The sequence below is a fragment of the Diprion similis genome, chromosome 14, assembly GCF_021155765.1.
Source record: "Diprion similis isolate iyDipSimi1 chromosome 14, iyDipSimi1.1, whole genome shotgun sequence".
Lineage (NCBI taxonomy): Eukaryota > Metazoa > Arthropoda > Insecta > Hymenoptera > Diprionidae > Diprion > Diprion similis.
The window spans coordinates 10,417,841-10,437,896 of NC_060118.1; the positions used below are offsets into that span (position 1 = coordinate 10,417,841).

The following is a 20,056-nucleotide window of genomic DNA, read 5'->3' on the forward strand; positions in this document are numbered from 1 at the left end:
AGGACGTGTGAACATGTGAAAACGCATCTCCGGAGCAATTATGCAAGTTGAAAGATTTTTTTCTTCCTTTCGCGTAGGTATAAACTCGGACAAAAAATCGATTCGGACTCCTTCCAGTCATCGTCCAGCGCTGCTTGTCCGCGGCATCAACTGCCATTCACCAGGCGTAGATAAAAGCGAATTCCGTGATGATACAAAGCGAACCAGGCATCGGTTAAGCCGCATGACGCCTTATATTCCTCGAGTAATGAACAGTTGCAGATTTCTCGTAACAGCCGTTTCCCTGCCAATTAATCCCGCAGCTTTCATCCTGAACTTAGAAACAGTTCACCTAATCAACTGTACATAGTTTGTTAGTTTCTAACTTTGACCGCTATAAGGGTATTTAACTATTATTTGCGGAAAAACCATGGAGTAAAAATACCGAATTCAGCGAGCACGCTTAGTCGTGTCCAACGCGCCAAAACGGCAGTAAGATAATATTTTATGGGGTTGATGGGGGTGGGTGGGTGTGTACGGTGTTCCCAGAGGCACGATCAAAGGTGAAGATTTCCGTGGGTTAATTCTATGTTTGCGTAGAGGGTTAAGAGGATTACGTCTCATTCAACCTGCGGATATTAACCGCGTTACAAACAGACACAACGATTTTCACCATGGTAGCAAGGGTGCAGGGTGCGGGGCGCGCGCATTGCTTCGATGGACGGGGCGCCGCCCGCTCTTTCAGGGTTGCTGCGGTCACTAATATGAGAACGGAGTAATCCAACTCCGCATTCCCCGCTCTCGCTAATTAACCAAAATGTACAGCGGTCTTGGCGACCCCACGACCCAAGTTCTAGAGGATGCGCCGCTCTTTTCAACCACCCCGAAAGCCGTTCTACCCCAAGACACTTATCACGCAGCCCAAGGTTGTTTAAGGAAATTAAATCGCCGGGTCTCCGCAATGCTCGCTCTCTACGCTCTGCCCAAAAAGGGACTCTTGCGAAATGCCAAATTAATTTTACTTACCGGGCGTTCCGGTGGCGACGAAAATTCATCTTTCTCTTTACTGCGAGGAAACTTGTGTACCTAGATGTGGGAAGAACTGTGTGGGAATCGAGCCTCAAGCTTTGAGTTATCATTCTTTTTTCAAATTTGTGACAGTTTTTTACTCAACGATATTAATATACCCGAGTCAGCGGATGTTGGGGAAAAAAATATAAAAATTGAGGCATCCAAGCTTACAGTGAATTTTTTCTCAAATATTTCCGGTGGAAGGAAGAATTCAATTTTCCAGTTGACGTGACAGGAAGAAGGATCCTCATACATTTTTGACAGTTCTTTGATTGTTTTCTATGTTTCTTTTTTCCACCCTCTAATTATGAATCTAGAAAGTTTGAAAAGCTCCAAGAAACTTCAAAGAAAAACTTCCACGGATGGGGGAAAAAGGTCTAATTACATATTCCATTCGGTAGAAAAAATTTCCGGAAGTCACGGTAAGGCTTTACAGACAGCGCACGCTACATGTCCAAAAGTAAAATAACCCGAAGAAAAAAAGAACAACTAACCCCAAGTATAATGATCGAAATCTTGTGAATTCCGGACCGATACATCCATCGACGTAAAGGTACGTCGTCGATTAATCAGCTGCAGCCTGAACGGAGGCGTTGAGGAAAACCTGGAACTTGAAACTGGCATAAATAGGGCTCGGGATATTGGAATATCGGTTTCTCGACGCCGTAGGCGGTTAATTTGTATCGATCATTACCGAGCGAGCTATATCAGCAGGCCTGCGTTTCGAGTAGGCAGACAGACGTATAGTAGATATAACACGCGGGTTCTGACCCTGTCAGTTTCTGGTCCAGAGGCAGAGCTTAGAGACAGATATATGTATTGTACATGTATGATGTAGAGTACTGGCCGAGTGGCGTTGCGCTATGGGCACAGGCGTGCGAGAGAATGCGTTACACGTAATACGCTTTGCCCAAATTGCACAACGGCCCGGGCGGATTATGCGGAGCAGCAGGTTACATAAAGCCGCATCACCTCAGGCGTCCAGCCGCCTCTCCTCGAAGATGACGCCGATCCTCGCCTCCTAGGGACAAGTGGAACCGGAGCCCCGACCTTGCTCGATTTTGAACGACGCCGAAAATCGTGGTCCAGAGACTTGCATATAAGAAGGAGGATCGTTTGCTGAGGAATTAGCACTTCTCTTGCAAACCTCGGGGTGAACAGTCGTACAGTTTTGCACCCAAGATTTTTCGCTAACGAGACGACGAGACCTAGACTCGAAATGCATAAGGTAGGGTTCCGCAGGGTATCCGTACCTCGAGTAACCGAGAGAGAAATCAAAATCAAACTCCCTTCGTATATGGCGACCCAGTTCTCCGGGTTCCGATATCGCTTACGCCTCCAGCTGCTGCTGCTGTTGCTGCTGCTGGAGTCTGACTTTATCTGATTGCAGAGCTTAGATCATCGGTCAATCCGCGGCTCGCTTACGCCTCTCGGTTAAAATAACGTAATCGCTCCGCGAAGGGCGTAGGCTCTGTTGGTTACTTCGCGTACCATACATCAAAATTCGAGCCCTTTCGTAAGTGTATCACGTATCGTTTATGGTCTGCACAGTTTGGTAAACACGCCTGTTGATCACCGAGCGGCGAATTTCAACAGAATTTATACGCGTGTAGACGCGGCTCGAAATAGCCCCTGGAACCACCGAATGACTTTACGTTATGAAACCTCGATGTGATATTGAATTGAGTCGTGTACCGCCCAGTCAATTCATCACCGAACCTCTCGCCCGTGTTTTTTCCTTCGTTCCGTAATTGATTCGTTAATTAAGTAATTAAAGTTTCATGAACAAAGAAAGTCGTCCACTTCGATTTGGAATCGTTTCGCCATTTGTAATTCCGTCGATTGTAAATTCCAAAAAAATTTCTCAAGTCAGAAACCGATGGCAAGAAACCGCTCTCCAAATTCCGTACGAATTCATTGATAACCGTGATTTCTGCATCTTCTGTTGAAATACTCAACGCGGCGGACATTTTATAACCGGGATTTCTGGGAGATTCAGAACTCGCAGTTACCGAACTGACTTTTTCCCGCATAAACTTGCTTAAAACAAACAAAACTTTTTGCACTATTCACCCACACAGATCTTCTTCGCCGTTTTGGCAACGCTGGTATCAGCGCAAGCCGGTGTTCCACGGGACTATCAAACAGCACCAAGAAACTACCTGGGACCGGAAATGCCAGAACCAAGCAGCGTCTACCTGCCACCGATGATAGGAGAGATGCAGGATGAATCCATGGGCGAAGACCAAGAAAGGACGAGCTACTCAGCAATGGAACCGAAGAATGTCTACCTCCCTGCGCCGGAGCACCGGTACCTTCCGGTCTCCAACTCGGCACAGACATCCGGTGATTCGTGGGCTTCAAGTGGCTCAAGGGCTTCCTCGAAATGGGGAAAAGACTCGTTTTCCATCAGCCCATCAATGGGAATGTGGGATTCTAATCAATACGATGGTCGATCAGCCAGCCAGGTGAACTTCCGAGGTTATCAGGAGAGCTACGAAACTACGGTAAGTCGGTTTTCCTTCTCGCCAATCGACCTGGCTCCTCAAGTTTCTTCCATCCTTTTTTCAGGAACCGGCAAAGTACCAGTTCGAGTACGCCGTTAAGGACGACGAGTCCGGCAACGAATATCAGCAGAAGGAAGGACGCGATGGCGAACTAACCTGGGGAGTCTATTCTGTCCTGCTTCCGGATGGACGGAAGCAGATAGTTGAGTACGAAGCTGACCAGGACGGCTTCAAACCAAGGATCAGCTACGAGGAGACCAGACAACGATCTCCCCAAGGACCTTACTGATGTCCACGTGCTCCGAACCCTGTCCATGTATAAATCATGCCGAATAAATGATATATGTGTATATTTTTTCTTACACAAGTGATAATTACTTGGAGAAGATTTTTTATTAATCCGTTTAATTTTCTTATTGTCAATTAAGTTCTCTTCTTTCTATTTTTCTTTCGGGTGGCCTCCTTTCAAAAGCAAATTAAAACACGAGTTCAGAACAAAACGAATAAAGCACACGAGGATCGGAGATGGCGATAACTTTTACAGACGGTAATAATTTTCCTGACGCCTTGTACACTCGTTGCATCCCGTATGATCGTTATTATATTATGACCCGTTGCACACGTAAACATTTTAATTATGAACCGCAGACACCGGAGTGAGAGAATCCGCGCGATTCATTTAGATTCCGGAACAAAGTTTAAAACGAGATATTCCGTTTGTAATTTTGTACACTGTAATTCTATTCACCAGAGGTACATACATGCATGCCGTGTATGCCCGCAGGAAACAATTATCTACCAGGGATGAATATAAAAGTTTAATGAATTAATCAGCACGCGCAATCAAACTACTGCAGGATACATTGTCATTGTATTTCAACATGCGTTGTGGTTTATTGGAATATCAATCTGCGCGGTTTGATATGAAACGAAACAAACGACCTCGTTCAATATCGTCTACGTCAAGCGGACCCTTTCATTCTCTCGGTCGATAAAATCAATCAGGGATAGCTGTAGTTAACGAATGATCGAACAACATTCTTACATCTTGTCCACGTGCATTTAAATTCGATGACTGTATTCAACAGCTTCTAAAGTTGATAATTTTTCTTTTTATTATTTTAACTACCGCGTAACGAGGATTGTGACGTAAGAATTAACGGTTGGTTATTATATATCGATCAAACGGCGGATGATAATTATCGTATCCAGTTACGTATAATATTGTGATATCTGTCGGGTTTGGAAATTCACGATATTTATTTAATTAACACATAGGAAGTCTCAGAAGCATGTATTAATTAATTTGACACTGATAAACCGTGTGACCCCAAATCGCTTGTTGTTATACACATTTTGAAACCCTCGCGCGTAGATGCAGTGACCATCAGCAGTATCGTGATTTCCCTCAACTGGATCGGACATCGTGAAATAATTTAAGTTCAAACCCTGAGTTTACCCCGGATTTTCATTTCTATTATCCATCATTTTCATCGGTGATCGAAACGAGCCTGAAAGAAGAACCAAAGTCTCTTCGCGAAACGAAAAAACAGTGAATTTCGGTTGAAATGCGTGTTGTAACGATCAACGCGATAGAAACGCGATCGAAAACAGGACGAGATTTCGAAACTAACCAAGTTTTGAATCCGGCTATCGCGTCGCCCTAAATACTATTTTCCCACTGCAGTTAGTTTCGTGATAGCAATATTTTGGTGGATTTCACTTTTTTATCACAACCGCGATCCGGTGTTTGAAAAAAAGTCGTCGAAATCCAGGCGGAAAATACTGCGCAACTATCATCGAGCGGACATTCATAATCCGGCAGTGAAAATCCACGCGATAAAAGAATATATATATATATATATATATATATCGACGAACCCCGGGAGAGCTCTGAGGAAAGTATAGATCGGTAAATCACCCGGCCCATCGTGTCGCAAGGCCATAAAACCCATCGATATACTCACCACAGCCATGAGCGTTAGTGTGAGAAAAAAACTGGCCACTGGTATCGCCACCGTGACCAACAACCATGCGCTGTTCTGTAACTCGGTAAAATTTCGCCAGGAAACTGACCGATCCAATCCGAAAATCCAGGATTTTGGATCCGCTCTACCCTACGACGCCATCCCTGGGCCCAAGCCGGTACCACTGATTGGAAATTTTTGGAGATTTCTACCGCTGATTGGTTTGTATCTTCCTCGCAGCTTACAGTGACTTTGATTCGGTTGCAAGTGGTGAATATCGAACTAAATCAAAAGGTCGAACTTGGGTTTGGCTGCGGTTTTTGGCAATCCAAAAATCTTTGGGAACAACGAAATATCCGAGAAACCTCACGGCATTATATAGAATAGTACCGCCAGAAATCACAATTACAAACGACTACGAAATTGTCCTTTAGATTGTCCGGGATTTCGGAAATAACGTTGGTCCGAGATTTTCAAAAATCTCTGTTTACTTTAAAAATCCCGTTATTTTTTCGAGGATCGCAACCAGCCGCGATAAAAAATTTCTAAAACCCGGCAATCTTTGTTAAACCCAAGATCTTCCAGGGACTTCAGATTTTCAGGTGGAACCTGGATTTTCGGGTACCAAAAATTTTTGGATAGTGAGAAATTTTCGAGTACCCAAAAGTAGTCCATTTTACTCGATGAAGCTCTTCTCTAATCTCTTACCCTCATGTTACATAATCGAGAGTTTGCAACAAGCGTGAATCCGCTTTCAGTACTGTAATAGCTCTTCAGCCTCGATTGTTTAATAACTGACTCGCATTGAAAAATCTCAAAGTAGGTTCGCCGTTTGAACAGTGAATGTACAAAAGTCGAGAATACTGGATCGGTGTGGTAATTTCTCGAGTAATTGGTCCTCACTTTTACGACTGGAAGGAGTTTGAGTGCCGCTTAAATATTACAGAAGAACTTTAGCGCTTTACCGCTATTTCCAGTCCACGATGCACCAGCGCATGTTTGCGACGAAGAGTTGACCGAACCCGTTTTAACTCGCTGCAATTATTTAGTAGCCTCCGAAGTACCGATTGCACAGTGTTCTTCTAGCATCTCTCGATGTCCTTCGATGCATCCGACGGGAGTTTCAGTGGTCAAGTCACCGTATTTGCGTATTTGCACTACACTCAAGTACTTTTGTACCGAGAATCTGTCCCGGGTTGTTTGCACCGTATCAGTTGCGATTCGAGAACCAAACGATCGGTACGTCTGCACTTAGCCAGTTATCTTGCCCTCGCCTATCAATCCTTACGCAATAACCAGAGATAGCCTCTCGTAACGGATGACGAGCCAAAAACAAAATCGGATTTTCGTGCTCACCGTCGTTCCACCTTTGACCGATTTTTGATATGCTCAGAAAGTGGGTATGGAGGAGAAAAAAATTCATCGCCACGTTTCATTCTTGGGAAATCAGGTTCAGCGTTTTACAGATTTTTGAGGCTGTGCATGAACAGCAGCATTGCAGTTTATCCAGTTATCTCGTAATTGCTTGGAATAAACATAAAGTGTAATTATCAAGTTCAAAAGATCAACTTTGAGCGTGGCTACTTGATCGTTGTAACACACTTCGTACGCGCACAAATTTGTTGATAGAGTGACAAGTGTATTTATGAAATCAATTTGAGAGATTAGAAAGAAAACGTTTTCATTTGTACAACATATGTCACGTGTTTTATCAAAAAGATCATTGTGAGGCAATAATTATACAGTCAGAGTTATTTTTAGGTCAGATTACTGTCATTTGTGCTAATATTTTTCAAATTTATCACTCATTTACAGGTTCGTATCCAAGGGATAATCAGGTGGAGCTGGTTAAAAAATTGAAAAAGCGTTACGGGAACATAGTAAGACTATCATCGTTACCCGGAAGATCGGACATAGTAATCGTCTGCGATCCAAACGACTTTGAGAAGGTACAAAGGATAAAAACTCAACAATTAACGCTTTGCGAGTGAAAATATTCATCGCAATTTTTCCCTTCTCAGATTTACAGAACGGAAGGTATCTGGCCAAAAAGAGACGCCATGCCGAGTTATAAATACTACCGAGATCACGTGAGGAATGATTTTTTCAACGGAGTTGGAAGCATGGTGACAGAGTGAGTGTTAAACTGGTTCGAGAAATGTAGGTCCGAAGAATGAGATTCCAGACGAGCAGCGAGTTCATTGAGTTCTTTCCAACATTTTTACACTCAACAGGCAAGGTAGAGAATGGCACGCGATAAGAAACGTGGCGAACACGCCGATGCTGAATCCAAAAGTGGCGTCTAAGTACATTCAGCCAATCAACGAAGTGGCTTCGGATTTTGTCAAGAGGTTGGCAGCTGTTTAAATTCATAACAACGCATGACGGAGGAGCTTTTATCGTTACAAAGTGGCCAGGGGCGGAGAATATTGACTCTAAAGTCATCTCCTTTTCTCCACTCTCCGTTCCATTGCTTATATTTCATCATTCCTGTTACAGAATGACGAGAATCCGCGGAAGAGATGAAATGCTGCCGGCAACCTTTAGCAACGAGCTTAATAAATGGGCTCTTGAATGTGAGTCTCGTAGTTTTGGTTCCCGCACTCAAGTGGGTCTCAGCAAAGTACCTTCGCCCGTCTCTTCCTCTACTCGAAACATTATTATTACACCGAAGAGATTTTATTTAATATAACTTCTTTCATTTTCTTCTCCTCGAAATTCAGCCGTAGCTCTTCTGGCGATGGACACTCGTCTCGGATGTCTAGACGACCCGGAATCTCTGGAAACCAGCGACGCTCATCGCCTCGTGGAGGCAGTGTTAACCATGATGAAGCTCACCTACGATCTCGACGTCAGTCCAAGTCCAATGTCCGCCTTCCGGAGGAAGGAGTTCAATCGCGCTGTTGACGTACAAATCGAGTTCGTATTATACAATTGCGATCAAGTGAAGGTATCACATGAGCGTCTTTACGTCAGCGAACCTCTACTTCTGGCAGGGGTTCGTAGCCACGATGAAGCACATTCGGTTGCAGCCTCTTCGTGAATATTCATCGCCCTGACGCTGTTGAAATAAAATTTCAGTTGAACGCGATTTTTATCGCAAGTTTGGATTGTCAGAAGATTTTTTCATAAGGAACGTGGCGACGTATTTACGATGGATGCGTCGCGGATACCTTAGCCGAAGATATATTTAGCCTTTAATCAATCATCTCTCCCTTGACAAGCCGTGGCAAAATTATTAAACGATGTGTATACATACAGGCTCGAGTATTTCGATAGACTCAGGACTCAGGAGTCCCCGAGGACGGTCTCTTATACTTCAAGCAATTAATTAGTTTTAATCTTCTTAGCTGTGCGGAGTAGGTACGTACGCAATATCGCGATTGCGCCCCCCTAAGCTTGCGCCAAAGAAAACGACTCAATAATTAACACTTCGGGGCATTAATCGTTCTCAATGCAAATAAGTATACGCCTGTGTACATATACATATAACTCGAGAGTTGTAGAGCTTGGGTTTACTTTCCATTTGGCAAAATGTTCCGTTTATAAGACCATAACGAACGGCAAGTAAACCAATTTCGGAAGTGTAAACTCACGGCCTAATAGGTACCAGCCTCGTGACTCAAACACCAGACTGTTTCATTCACTCCAGGCGATGGGTCAAGTTTACACTTCGTCTCAAGTCGAGGGGTTAACCAGACTCGAAATCGCTTTGCAACTGTGTCGCAGAAGTCGTTTTAAGTAGTCGAAATTTAGTTTAACCCGTGCAGTCTTACAATTGAAGTCATCTGATCAGACTGACAAATTTTCTTTCAAAATCGTAGCATATCCATGAAGTACATCAATCAGTGTGTGGAAAGGATAAGCCGCAAGGACGGTGAGTCGTCGGAGACGCAGAGTATTTTGGAACACGTTTTGACCACGAGTAACAAGACTGTCGCCTGTGTTGTCGCGATCGACATGTTGCACGCCGGAATCGACACGGTGATTTTCCTTCCACTTATTTTATAATAAAAATTCGAATGAAAATGTGGGAAAGAGAGAAAGTCGACGTCTCTGTACCGCCTTACGTCTCCCTTAAAATCCGCTTTCCCAGACGGCGAGGTCGATGGAGAACGCGCTGGTGCATCTGTCGACGAACAGCAGAGCTCAGAGGTGTCTTCGAGAGGAGCTCAAGCTAGTTCTACCGGAAGTTGACTCTTCGGTAAGCCAGGAGGACGTCCTCAAGCTCCCGTATCTGAAAGCTTGCATCAAGGAAAGCATGAGGTGACTTTACTGTATATTTGAACGCCGTTGGTGCGCGCAAGCAGGCTGATGATTTATAATTCATGATAGATCAAGAAACTTGATGTCCCTCCATTTCTACACGCCGAAATCACAGATGTCCATAAGGTCCCAGTTTCTGCTCCTCTCATTCCATACTTACGATTGCTTTTAGTTTCGTCCTATCGCTTTTTTACCGTTCCAGGTTCAATCTGAGAAACTTATTATTTTCAGAATTACCCCAACAGCGATCGGATCATTGCGAGAAGTGGGCAAAGACATCGTACTATCGGGTTACCAAGTACCAAAGGGAGTAAGTATTCCAGATGATTAATTATGCCACAGAGTAATTCGTTAATTGTACAATTAGTTTGGAGGTATGCAGATGTTCCAAGAACGACGGTTCGAAGTCTATGAATAATAAACTTATTCGTACTTCACCGTCACGAATTCCTAACCGATTTGACCCACGAATTTCTGGAGGAATTTCATTTAACAGTAACCAACACCTGACGTCAATCAAGAATTTCAACCATTGTAGATCTACAATATTCAGGCTAAGTACTCCTGCCACAAAATCGCGTCATTGTTAATCTGAAGCTTGCTCTCCGCTTAATTCCACATTTTGGAATAAAATATTTTTGTCTTTCAATCACGTGACAAGTTTTCCCCGTTATTCGCTCATCACGTTAGTTTCGACGTGTAGCAAATTTAACTTTTAGCTCCCCGTTAATTGCTCTTCGACGAAATAGTCAACATTTATCCAAGATTGCATGAAGCCTCGACTGACTAAGGCTCTTCTTGAAGAAGCTGATTAAACACAACAACAAGATCCCCGCGGTATCGCCGACTTAGTTTAGATTCATTCAAAGTAGATTCACGTATTTGCTGCAGTTCTATAATTCAACTGGCAGAACATTGCTATTTACGCGAGAGATTCAATTTAGGCGAACCTTGACGTTTGCGTAACACCGAGCAAGAAGTTAATTTATAATTGAGCGGTACAAATCTTTGCCTTAACTAATTGAAACTCGAATACGATATAATAACGCTTACCTTGAAGTCTGGTTATTCGACCCTGTTCGAGGCATGAATATCCGACAGAAATGATCTATGCCTATGTTCAATTCTTTTTCTCTGTTCCCTCTCATTCGTGATCTGGATTCCACAGTGTTCAGATTTACTTAAATAGAGATCTGAATTCTTACCTCGCTTCTTGCTCACCTGGACAAAGTTGCAAATTAATTCTACATCGATTTTGCACAGACGGTGGTGGCCATGTATCACGTTGAGGCGTCAAATTCGCCGGAGGAATTCCCAGAGCCCCAGAAATACCTGCCTGAGCGATGGCTCCGAGATTCAGAGGAAGCAGGTCGAGGTGACAGGGCGTACGCGCCGTCCGCCAGGAACGCTAATCCATTTTCCTTTCTCCCATTTGGATTCGGTCCGAGAGCCTGCATCGGTCAACGCTTTGCAAATTTGGAAATGGAAATTCTACTAGCGAAGGTATACAAGCAGAGCCAACTAACTCCCACCATGGCAACGCGTCTCGAGTCTAGTCTGCAGAGCGTATGATTAATCGTCCCGATGACCAGATTTTCAGAAGGTGGAAGGTGACATATGACAGAGATCTTCAGTTCCAAAGTAAACTCCTATACGGACCGGCGACACCGCTGACTTTTCGTCTCATTGATGCTTGAAGAAGTTGCATACACTTAACTTCAACTATACCTGTGTGGATACATGATTCAGTTAACGGAAACTAAACGGCCATTAAAAAAAAATGTCAAGATTCTGGATTATTAAGCGTTCCTTTTCAGGCGTAATCGGCGTTCTTTTCAATTATCCTTCGTTCACTTTGTACCAATGCAAATGTAACCGCGTATGTTGACTTTGTCCAAAGAATAAACACCGAGGCTTTTGCCATAAATTCTATAAGACTCGTTACATTATTCACCCTCGCATCACGTGCCTGATAGTTGTAATTTTTCGAGTTGACAAACGGCTCGCCAAGGACTCACCAAAGCGAATCAAGCATCTGGCGAACCGGTCTAGAGTCCATTAGCTCACCGGTGACTTGACTTGTTCAGGGGCACTGTGTCGAAGGCTGTCAGCTGCGAGGAATTCCCGCGATTCGCGTGATACTTGCGGTCGTCTTTGTCGCGGAAAACGAGAAATGACCACGAGTTCAAACAATGAGCAACCTGCAGTCCGTAATCCGCGAGCGGAATTACAACCGGACATATAGCGGTGGAGTTGTTACGTTAGAAATGAAAATTGACTGCCTTCGAGTCTCGCCCGTTTACTCGGTGGGCTTAATTGCTGACCCTCTGACCCTTGCCCTTCCAGCTCACGCCTCCATGGATAACCGGCACCGTAATGGCATTCGACGGACGGGCGCCTCCAACAGCATTTACGTTCACCCAGCTAATCGGATTTCGTGGTCAACCAGCCTCTTATGCCAACGATAAAAGCCACGTTTTCAATGATATACTCGTGCAACTGGGATCTTCATGTTTTTAAAGGTCCCAATCTTCCCGTTCCTCGCTACAGGCTTCCGCATTTACTCTTGGTCCATTAATTTCCTTCTTCAGGGTCCGGATCGTCATCCTGTGAATGCAGAAATGAGGAAATCTGAACAACAGTTCAAGTCCACCTTCCTCCTACTCGGTAGTACCAGGAAGAGTGTAGTCACGTTGCATCGACCGCGTTCTACGCAAGTTGCACTCCATTTTTCACAGTACTCCAATCCGCACGTCACCGAGCGTTACTTTGATCCGTCAATTGATCAATTAACCATCGTGTGTTAGTTACTTTTCCGACGTCGAATTCATCGCTCTTTCACCAAATATCGGAGCCTCCGAAACGGTGAGCATTGGAAATTATATATTGGAGGGACATAGGATTCTATCTAGTACGTGCTTCAGACGACACGAAGATCCACACAAGGGTGAAGAATCAAAGACGGTGCCGTTGAATTGAGAAGTAATTTGGGAAGTAACGATAAAGGTTAATTTAGGAGAAAATGATGCGCAACACTTCATCGTTCGCCAGATTCTCGCTGACAGTATTGCGGTCGAATGTTCCCGCGAACAGGTATAGGAGTACGACCGTTCTGTCTGACGAAAAGTTGCAAGAAACTGCCGACACTGAGTGGAAAATTGCGAAACCTTACAATCTGATACCCGGACCAGAGCCACTTCCGGTTCTCGGAAATATCCCGAAGTTTATTCCGATCGTCGGTAAGTAGTGTTTCGACGAATTTTGCTTCTAATGAAAAATCCTAGCCTCAACATTCTGTGAGTTCAAGGTGAATACGGAAAGCTGCCGATGTTGAAGATGGTGGATCGACTGCGTAAGAACTACGGTGACATTGTCAGGCTCGAAGGGATTCCGGGTCGACGACGCTGCGTTTTCCTTTTCGATCCGAACGACTGTGAGAAGGTTTACCGGACGGAAGGTCCTTGGCCCTCCAGGATTTCGATGGAGACGATTAAGCTGTATCGAGAGCAGAGACACGATGTGTACAAGGGTGAATCGGGACTTGTGTCAAGGTGGGTTACTTCTCGCTTTGTCATTCGTCGACGACAATTGACGACTCACTCGTGAGAAGGGAGAAAGAAAACGATGAATAACAATTTACAGTCAGGGTGAAGAATGGCATCGGTTTCGTTCGAAAGTTAATCAACATTTAATGCAGCCGAGAACAATCTTGCCTCACATTGGTCCAATCAACGAAGTAGCGACCGATTTCATTGAGAGAATTCGCAGTTTTCGAAATTCCGAATCCCTCGAGATGCCAGCTTCTTTTAACAACGAGATGAACAAGTGGGCTCTGGAATGTGAGTAGGAAGATTTTTCCCCCTTATTCACCAATACCCGCGGCCAAAGCTTTCCTCTGTTCGCAGCTATGTGCGTAATTGCTTTCGATCATCGCATAGGATGCCTCGAGCCCAATATGAAAACAGATTCCGAACCCCAACTGCTCATCAATAATGTCCACAGTATGTTCGACCTCATGTACAAGCTCGAGATTCTACCGTCCCTCTGGAAGCTTTACAATACCCAAAACTTGAGAAAGTTTTTCCAAGTTTTGGACAACTTGACGAGGTAGGATGTCAAACTAATTGCCTGAGAAATCTTCTCTGGCTTGAGTCATTCGTAGTTAAATCTGAAAATCTAGTTTCAAATTATGCCTCTGTTTAGAATAACTGGCAAATACGTTGACCAAGCGAAGCAACGGCTTGCCGAGAAGCCAATGGAGAACATTGGAGACAGAAGTATGCTGGAGAGACTGATCAGCGTCGATGAGCACACAACCACTGTGATGATAATGGACATGTTGACAGCCGGAGTAGACACCGTAAGTGATTCTGGATAAGATAATGCATGAATGCATGAGAAATTTGCAAGTTACTCTCTATACCTCTGCTTCAACACTTAGACGAGCAACACTGCGACGGGAGCGCTGTACCACATAGCGACGAATAGTAACGTTCAGGAAAAATTACGGGAAGAAGCCATCAATGTTCTGCCCAATAAAACTTCTCCCGTGACTTTAGACGTCCTTAATAATATTCCATACCTGAAGGCTGTACTCAAAGAAAGTTTGAGACTGATGCCAATCGCTGTTGGTAACTTGAGGACAACAAACACAGACATTGTAATTCGTGGCTACAGGATCCCCAAGGGTGTAAGTCGACTTTGCCAAGTTCTAGAGTTTGATTCACTTCGATCTACCTTAGTGTTCGAATCTGTTAATTTAGGATGACTTGATCATGTGTCACTCGCTGATGAGCAAAGACTCCAAGTATTTTCCGGACCCAGAGAAATTCCTTCCGGAAAGATGGCTGAAGGATTCTGCTGGCACAACCCACTCGGCCAAGAACGCTCATCCCTTCGCCTACATGCCGTTTGGTTTTGGCCCCCGAACCTGCATTGGAAGGCGTTTTGCTCAACTTGAAATGGAAACGCTACTGATCAAGGTCAGCCTATTAGATTTTTAGCGATAGATTCCCGTCAGTCTGAAAGTAGAAAAAAAAGATAATTGTATTACAGATAATAAGGAACTTTCGCCTGGAATGGAACCGAGGAAAACTCAAGCTCAGAAGTGGATTCATAAACACTGTCGAGTCACCGTTTCAGATAAAAATGATTGACATTTAGGCATGTCTATAAGCCTGTTATTCGCTCGTTATGCACGACGCCAGTAATTGAAAGAGCAGAAGTGTATCAAGTGTTTGGTAATCTAGAATCTAAATATGCGTTGTAAAATACTGCTCAACAGATAACTAGTTTGATTGGCAATTACTGCAACGATAATACACTGCATAAGTGAAATCTGTACGAAAATTCTGATCAGTGTGAGCAGCGAAGTGATAACGTAACTTCAGCAGTGTAGATAACAATTATTCATTATTACCATAAGTTACGAAATCGATTGTGTAGCATAAATTGTGAAGCATGAATGTAGTAGGTACTAATTAATATTGAATCATTTATAACACAGCCTTCATTTCAATGAAACCTGTATCCATTACTCGGCGATTAGCTAGCTACTCGGACGTTTACTTCATGCATGTTACGTAGTTTCAACTCACGTACAAATACCACACCGCACGGTTACATCACACTAAAATCTACGAATATTGCTCAGACAAAACTTTCCAATAAAAACAATAAAAAATACTTGTTCTTATAAAGTTACCTAGATTAACATTTGCAAGTCGAAGTATTTTCGGAAAATTGAAAACGCTATTACTTACAACGAGAAGTACAATTATTGACGATGATAGAGCAATTGAAGTATAATGAAGTGGAAATTGTAATAAGGTGATAACCAAAATGCGAATGAATTGTCCGAATGACAAGGACGACTATAATTGACAACGAAACCGTCTTATGCAGTAAACTCGTGGAGAAAATTGAGCCAACCGTTGATTACATGGAGTAAGTATGTTAGTTAAGCTTATTAGCGATTAGACGCGTGCAAAGCAAAGGGTCAGGTATAGGAGAGCCAAAGACAAGCGAATGCAGTCCGACATACTCGATGAGGCTTATTGTACAGATTCGTCCAACAAACACCGACACAATTGTGTCATCAGAGGCATTTACCGCCGGCAACTGCGCAGTCGCTGAAAGCAAGTAATATCGTTGCAACGCTTTAGATCTGTCAATTATTGTGAGCGCTAAAAGTGGGCCATTCTCTGAGTGTGCGTCGCCAGACACGTTCGGTTGGTGAGTATGATAGCGTTATCTTGCATCGCAACATCGAAGAAGAAAACACAGTCCGTACCGCTTAAGCAGATTGATTAGTACTAAAACTGGATAATTTTTCCCAAACAAACGTTTTTTCCACTACGAAAAGTTCACAGAATACCACAGCAAACAAATAATTGACAGTTAATTGCCTCAGGACGAACTTATACGATGATACTAAAGAATTCAACGCTCGTCAGATTGACGCTGAGATTCTCGCGCTCCGAAACTACAGTCCCAACAAGATGTGCCATCACCGCAAGCACCGTTCAACCACAAGGTACTTCTGATGCCACATGGAAAGCTGCTAAGTCTTATGAGTCCATTCCGGGACCGAAACCGCTTCCGGTACTTGGGAATGTCCTGAGGTTCCTTCCAGTTATCGGTGAGTCGGGAATACGCGGAACATGACATTCAAGTTCTCGAAAACAGACTTGAGTGAGCTTGATGTTGGATTAAGTAGGTGATTGTAATCGAGTATTTTGAATATCAGGTGAATTCGGAAATATATCTGCGGTGGATTTGATTAAGCAACTGCGTCAAATGTACGGGGACGTTGTGAAACTTGAAGGAATTCCAGGACGACGACGTTGCGTGTTTTTCTTTAACCCGGAAGATGCGGAGAAGATATACCGGACAGAAGGATCCTGGCCCAGTAGGATCACCGCTGGACCACTAAAGCTGTACCGTCAGCGGAAGGAGGGTGTCTTCAAGGGAGAGTACGGCCTACTTCCCAGGTAACCTCCATGAAACTTGACATTTGATTTGTTGTACCTTTCTAGCATTCAGTAAACATTGTTGTAACAATATATTAACTTACAGTCAGGGAGAGAAGTGGCATCAGTTCCGGGTTAAAGTTAACCAGCACTTCATGCAGCCCAGAACGATTCTCCCACACGTGGGTCCGATTGATCAAGTGGCGACGGATTTCATAGAGAAGATTCGCAGCCTTCGAGATCCCGAATCGCTCGAGATGCCAGCCTCGTTTAACAACGAGATAAATAAATGGGCTCTGGAATGTGAGTAGTGGAATTTTATCCTATTAATTTACTGTAGTTTTCATTCAAAAAAAAAGAAATGAGCTTCTGTTCCCAGCGATATGCATGATTGCATTCGATCATCGAGTGGGATGCCTCGAGCCCAATCTTGCAAAGGACTCGGAACCTCAGATCTTCATTAACAACGTAAACGACATGTTTGAGCTTATGTACAAGATCGAGATTCTACCGTCGTTATGGAAGTTATACGATACTCGAAATCTGAAGAAATTGTTCAACATTTTAGACAACATGACAAGGTACAACGCTATAACACCTGAATCTATCTTCAGTTTTCACTTATCTTATGATGTACTGTTTAGAATAACGAGCAAGTATGTGAATCAATCGAAGCAACGTCTAGCCGAGAAGCAAGTGGAGGATGTTGGCGATAGAAGTATGTTGGAAAGACTGATCAGCGTCGATGAGCAGACATCTACCGTGATGATAATGGACATGCTGATGGCTGGGGTTGACACTGTAAGTGATCACGAGTTTGGTAATTTTTTTAGGAATGTCACAATGTAATCTCACAATCACCATCTTCATTGTTCACATCAGACGAGCACTGCTGTTTCCGGCGCAATGTGGTACATCGCGACAAACCCCAAAGCTCAGGAAAAACTTCGAGAAGAGGCAACTCATGTTTTGCCGAAAAAAACGTCGCCGGTCACTGCAGACACTCTCAACAATGTTCCATACCTGAAGGCTGTTATCAAAGAAAGTTTGAGGCTGGCACCAGTCGCGATGGGCGTTCTTAGGACAACAAATTCAGACGTCGTTATTGGTGGTTACAGAATTCCCAAAGGTGTGAGTGAACCTTCTAAGCTTGAGAAATTTTACTGTTTTCAAACTTGCCTCGTTAGTAAATGGAACCTTTTTTGCCCCAGAATGACGTCGTCATATGTCACGGGCTGATGAGCCTTGACCCTGAGAATTTTCCGGATAGCATGAGATTTATTCCCGAGAGGTGGCTCCGGGAATCTTCGAATTCAATGCATTGTACCAAGAATGCTCATCCCTTCGCTTACATGCCCTTCGGTTTTGGTCCACGTTCCTGCATCGGGAGACGTTTTGCACAACTTGAAATGGAAACACTCCTCATAAAAGTAATTAGCCTAGTAGTCCCCTCTGTTGAAAAACGGTAATACTTGCTTCGAAAAGTTATACAAGATTTTCTTTTCAGCTGGTGCGGAACTTCCGCCTTGAATGGCACTACGGACCATTAGAAATTAAAAGCAGACTTCTCAACAATATATCGACGCCATTGAAAATCAAACTTATTGACATCTAGCCCAAAAAATCCTATCATTTCTCTATGGAGGGTCATGCAGAGGAAAAAAATTAAAGCCACAACACACTTCAAGCATGACTTCAAGCAATGTTCCGCTCAAAACAAAACGATACATCGTTATAATATAGTCAAAATCAACCATGGAACGGATAAATCTATCTTCACAATTTAAATAGCTTTGAATACGTACCGTGACATTACGTAGATGCATATCATAAGGACCTCTAATTGTAGGCAACTAAGGGTAAACAACCGCTCTGACTAGCTAAAAGTTCAATTAAAAAATCTGAAACACAGAACTCTGCTCAGAGTGTAAGCGTACCCCGAATTGCCTATAATCAGGAACTCGTACGGTGCGCATCCGCATAATCTCAAGATATGACTAATTGTAAAACATGTTTTAGGTCAATCCATTTGGTAACGAATTTTCTCTAGTGGTATGCTTCGTGTATTCACGTCGTTTTTTTTTTTTTTTTTTTTTTTTTGTGACACGTCTTTCAAGTTTAAGATTTCAGTTTTGTAAAAATCAGGATTTTTTTACAGGTTGTGACAATTGTCCTGTAGGACATTTATCGTAGTTTTTACAATTTTCCCTGTACACAGTATTCATTTAGTCAGGTATTAGAGCACAATTCTTCTATTAAGTGGATGAACTGAATTTATTAAATTGAGTTTTTGATAAGGCATTGAAATTTTTTCTCCTCGTACAGATTGGCCAATTACGTTATACCATAAATCCGTAGATTTACCCAAAAATCGTAGAAATTGATTCCTGCGTTACATTCGGAGGACGTTAACCTTCCGAATGTTACTCGTTATAGGTGAAGGCGAGCGGGAACTCTTGCTGCGTCGCTGAATATTTTATACCTGTAAGAAGTTTGCTGTTTCGTTTGTCGGTTCATTGCTCGAAGTGATGCAGTTTTTTCCGGTTACCACTACGGAATTAAGGTGGAAGAAGGATGGAAATCTCATTACAAAAAGTTGTGAGAACTATTGAGCTTGTTTACTAATATTCAACAAGATTCTGATAATTGTCAGAGTTTGAGTACAAGAGATAAACAAGGAGTGATAAAAGAGACTCAAAAAGAGATAGAAGTTCTCACTTACGCGATGTTGTCCGTGATCCACCAACTTGTGCGGTAGTTATAAAAAAGAAGTGAGGAAATCATTAGTATCAAAATTTTTCTCTCAGTAACCTTGGGCATATTTGAACAAGAAAATTTTTAAAAATTTTTGCGGTGCCAGTAGATTTGCATGACACGTAGGCCACAAGAAAAGGACGTCATTCAAGTGCAGCTGTGTCAATCAGGTCTCTATCTATCACTACCGTGTGTTTTTGGAATTATGTACACATACGTGAATATGATTTTTCCCTTTAGCCACGTGTGTTTGCGTGGAATATTCTATTCGTATGCTGGTTACGATATACAATGTGTCTTGTTTGTAAAATTGACTGTGGCATTGCCGAAAGAGACACGGATGCAGAGATGCGGTAAAATTTGTGAAACAAAAGTTGCCTAATTCCAAAGGCATCGTTGCACAGCATCAATGAAATCACTCTGGCTCTATGTTACTCTGAGATTGCGATGCAATTTGTTAATTCCTAAATCAAATCGTCGAAAAGGCTAATCTTGTTCGAATATGTGGAGATACGGATTACGACCCGATTCCTGGTGAGAA

General features: G+C 43.1%; 4 protein-coding genes across 4 annotated transcripts; all 4 read left to right on the forward strand.

Moving 5' to 3' along the window:
* The first annotated feature begins 2,269 nt into the window (after positions 1–2,269).
* LOC124414623 (pro-resilin-like) lies at positions 2,270–3,899 on the forward strand. The gene is made up of 3 exons (XM_046895624.1): positions 2,270–2,278; positions 3,132–3,557; positions 3,622–3,899. Exons 1-3 carry the CDS (start codon positions 2,270–2,272, stop codon positions 3,844–3,846), a joined length of 660 nt encoding a protein of 219 aa, XP_046751580.1. The 3' UTR covers positions 3,847–3,899.
* A 1,250-nt stretch (positions 3,900–5,149) lies between these two features.
* LOC124414796 (probable cytochrome P450 49a1) lies at positions 5,150–11,603 on the forward strand. Its single transcript, XM_046895872.1, has 11 exons — positions 5,150–5,745; positions 7,340–7,473; positions 7,546–7,658; positions 7,759–7,875; positions 8,024–8,100; positions 8,248–8,443; positions 9,349–9,508; positions 9,621–9,790; positions 10,022–10,100; positions 11,054–11,293; positions 11,383–11,603. The coding sequence occupies exons 1-11, from the start codon at positions 5,532–5,534 to the stop codon at positions 11,485–11,487; spliced, it is 1,605 nt and encodes a 534-aa protein (XP_046751828.1). The 5' UTR covers positions 5,150–5,531; the 3' UTR covers positions 11,488–11,603.
* A 1,211-nt stretch (positions 11,604–12,814) lies between these two features.
* On the forward strand, positions 12,815–15,165 carry LOC124414578 (cytochrome P450 CYP12A2-like). Its single transcript, XM_046895553.1, has 7 exons — positions 12,815–13,341; positions 13,433–13,629; positions 13,696–13,897; positions 13,994–14,150; positions 14,232–14,480; positions 14,554–14,772; positions 14,846–15,165. The coding sequence occupies exons 1-7, from the start codon at positions 13,118–13,120 to the stop codon at positions 14,951–14,953; spliced, it is 1,356 nt and encodes a 451-aa protein (XP_046751509.1). The 5' UTR covers positions 12,815–13,117; the 3' UTR covers positions 14,954–15,165.
* A 1,021-nt stretch (positions 15,166–16,186) lies between these two features.
* On the forward strand, positions 16,187–18,408 carry LOC124414848 (cytochrome P450 CYP12A2-like). Its single transcript, XM_046895943.1, has 8 exons — positions 16,187–16,430; positions 16,539–16,782; positions 16,868–17,064; positions 17,141–17,342; positions 17,406–17,562; positions 17,644–17,892; positions 17,973–18,191; positions 18,269–18,408. The coding sequence occupies exons 1-8, from the start codon at positions 16,217–16,219 to the stop codon at positions 18,374–18,376; spliced, it is 1,590 nt and encodes a 529-aa protein (XP_046751899.1). The 5' UTR covers positions 16,187–16,216; the 3' UTR covers positions 18,377–18,408.
* Positions 18,409–20,056: the final 1,648 nt, after the last annotated feature.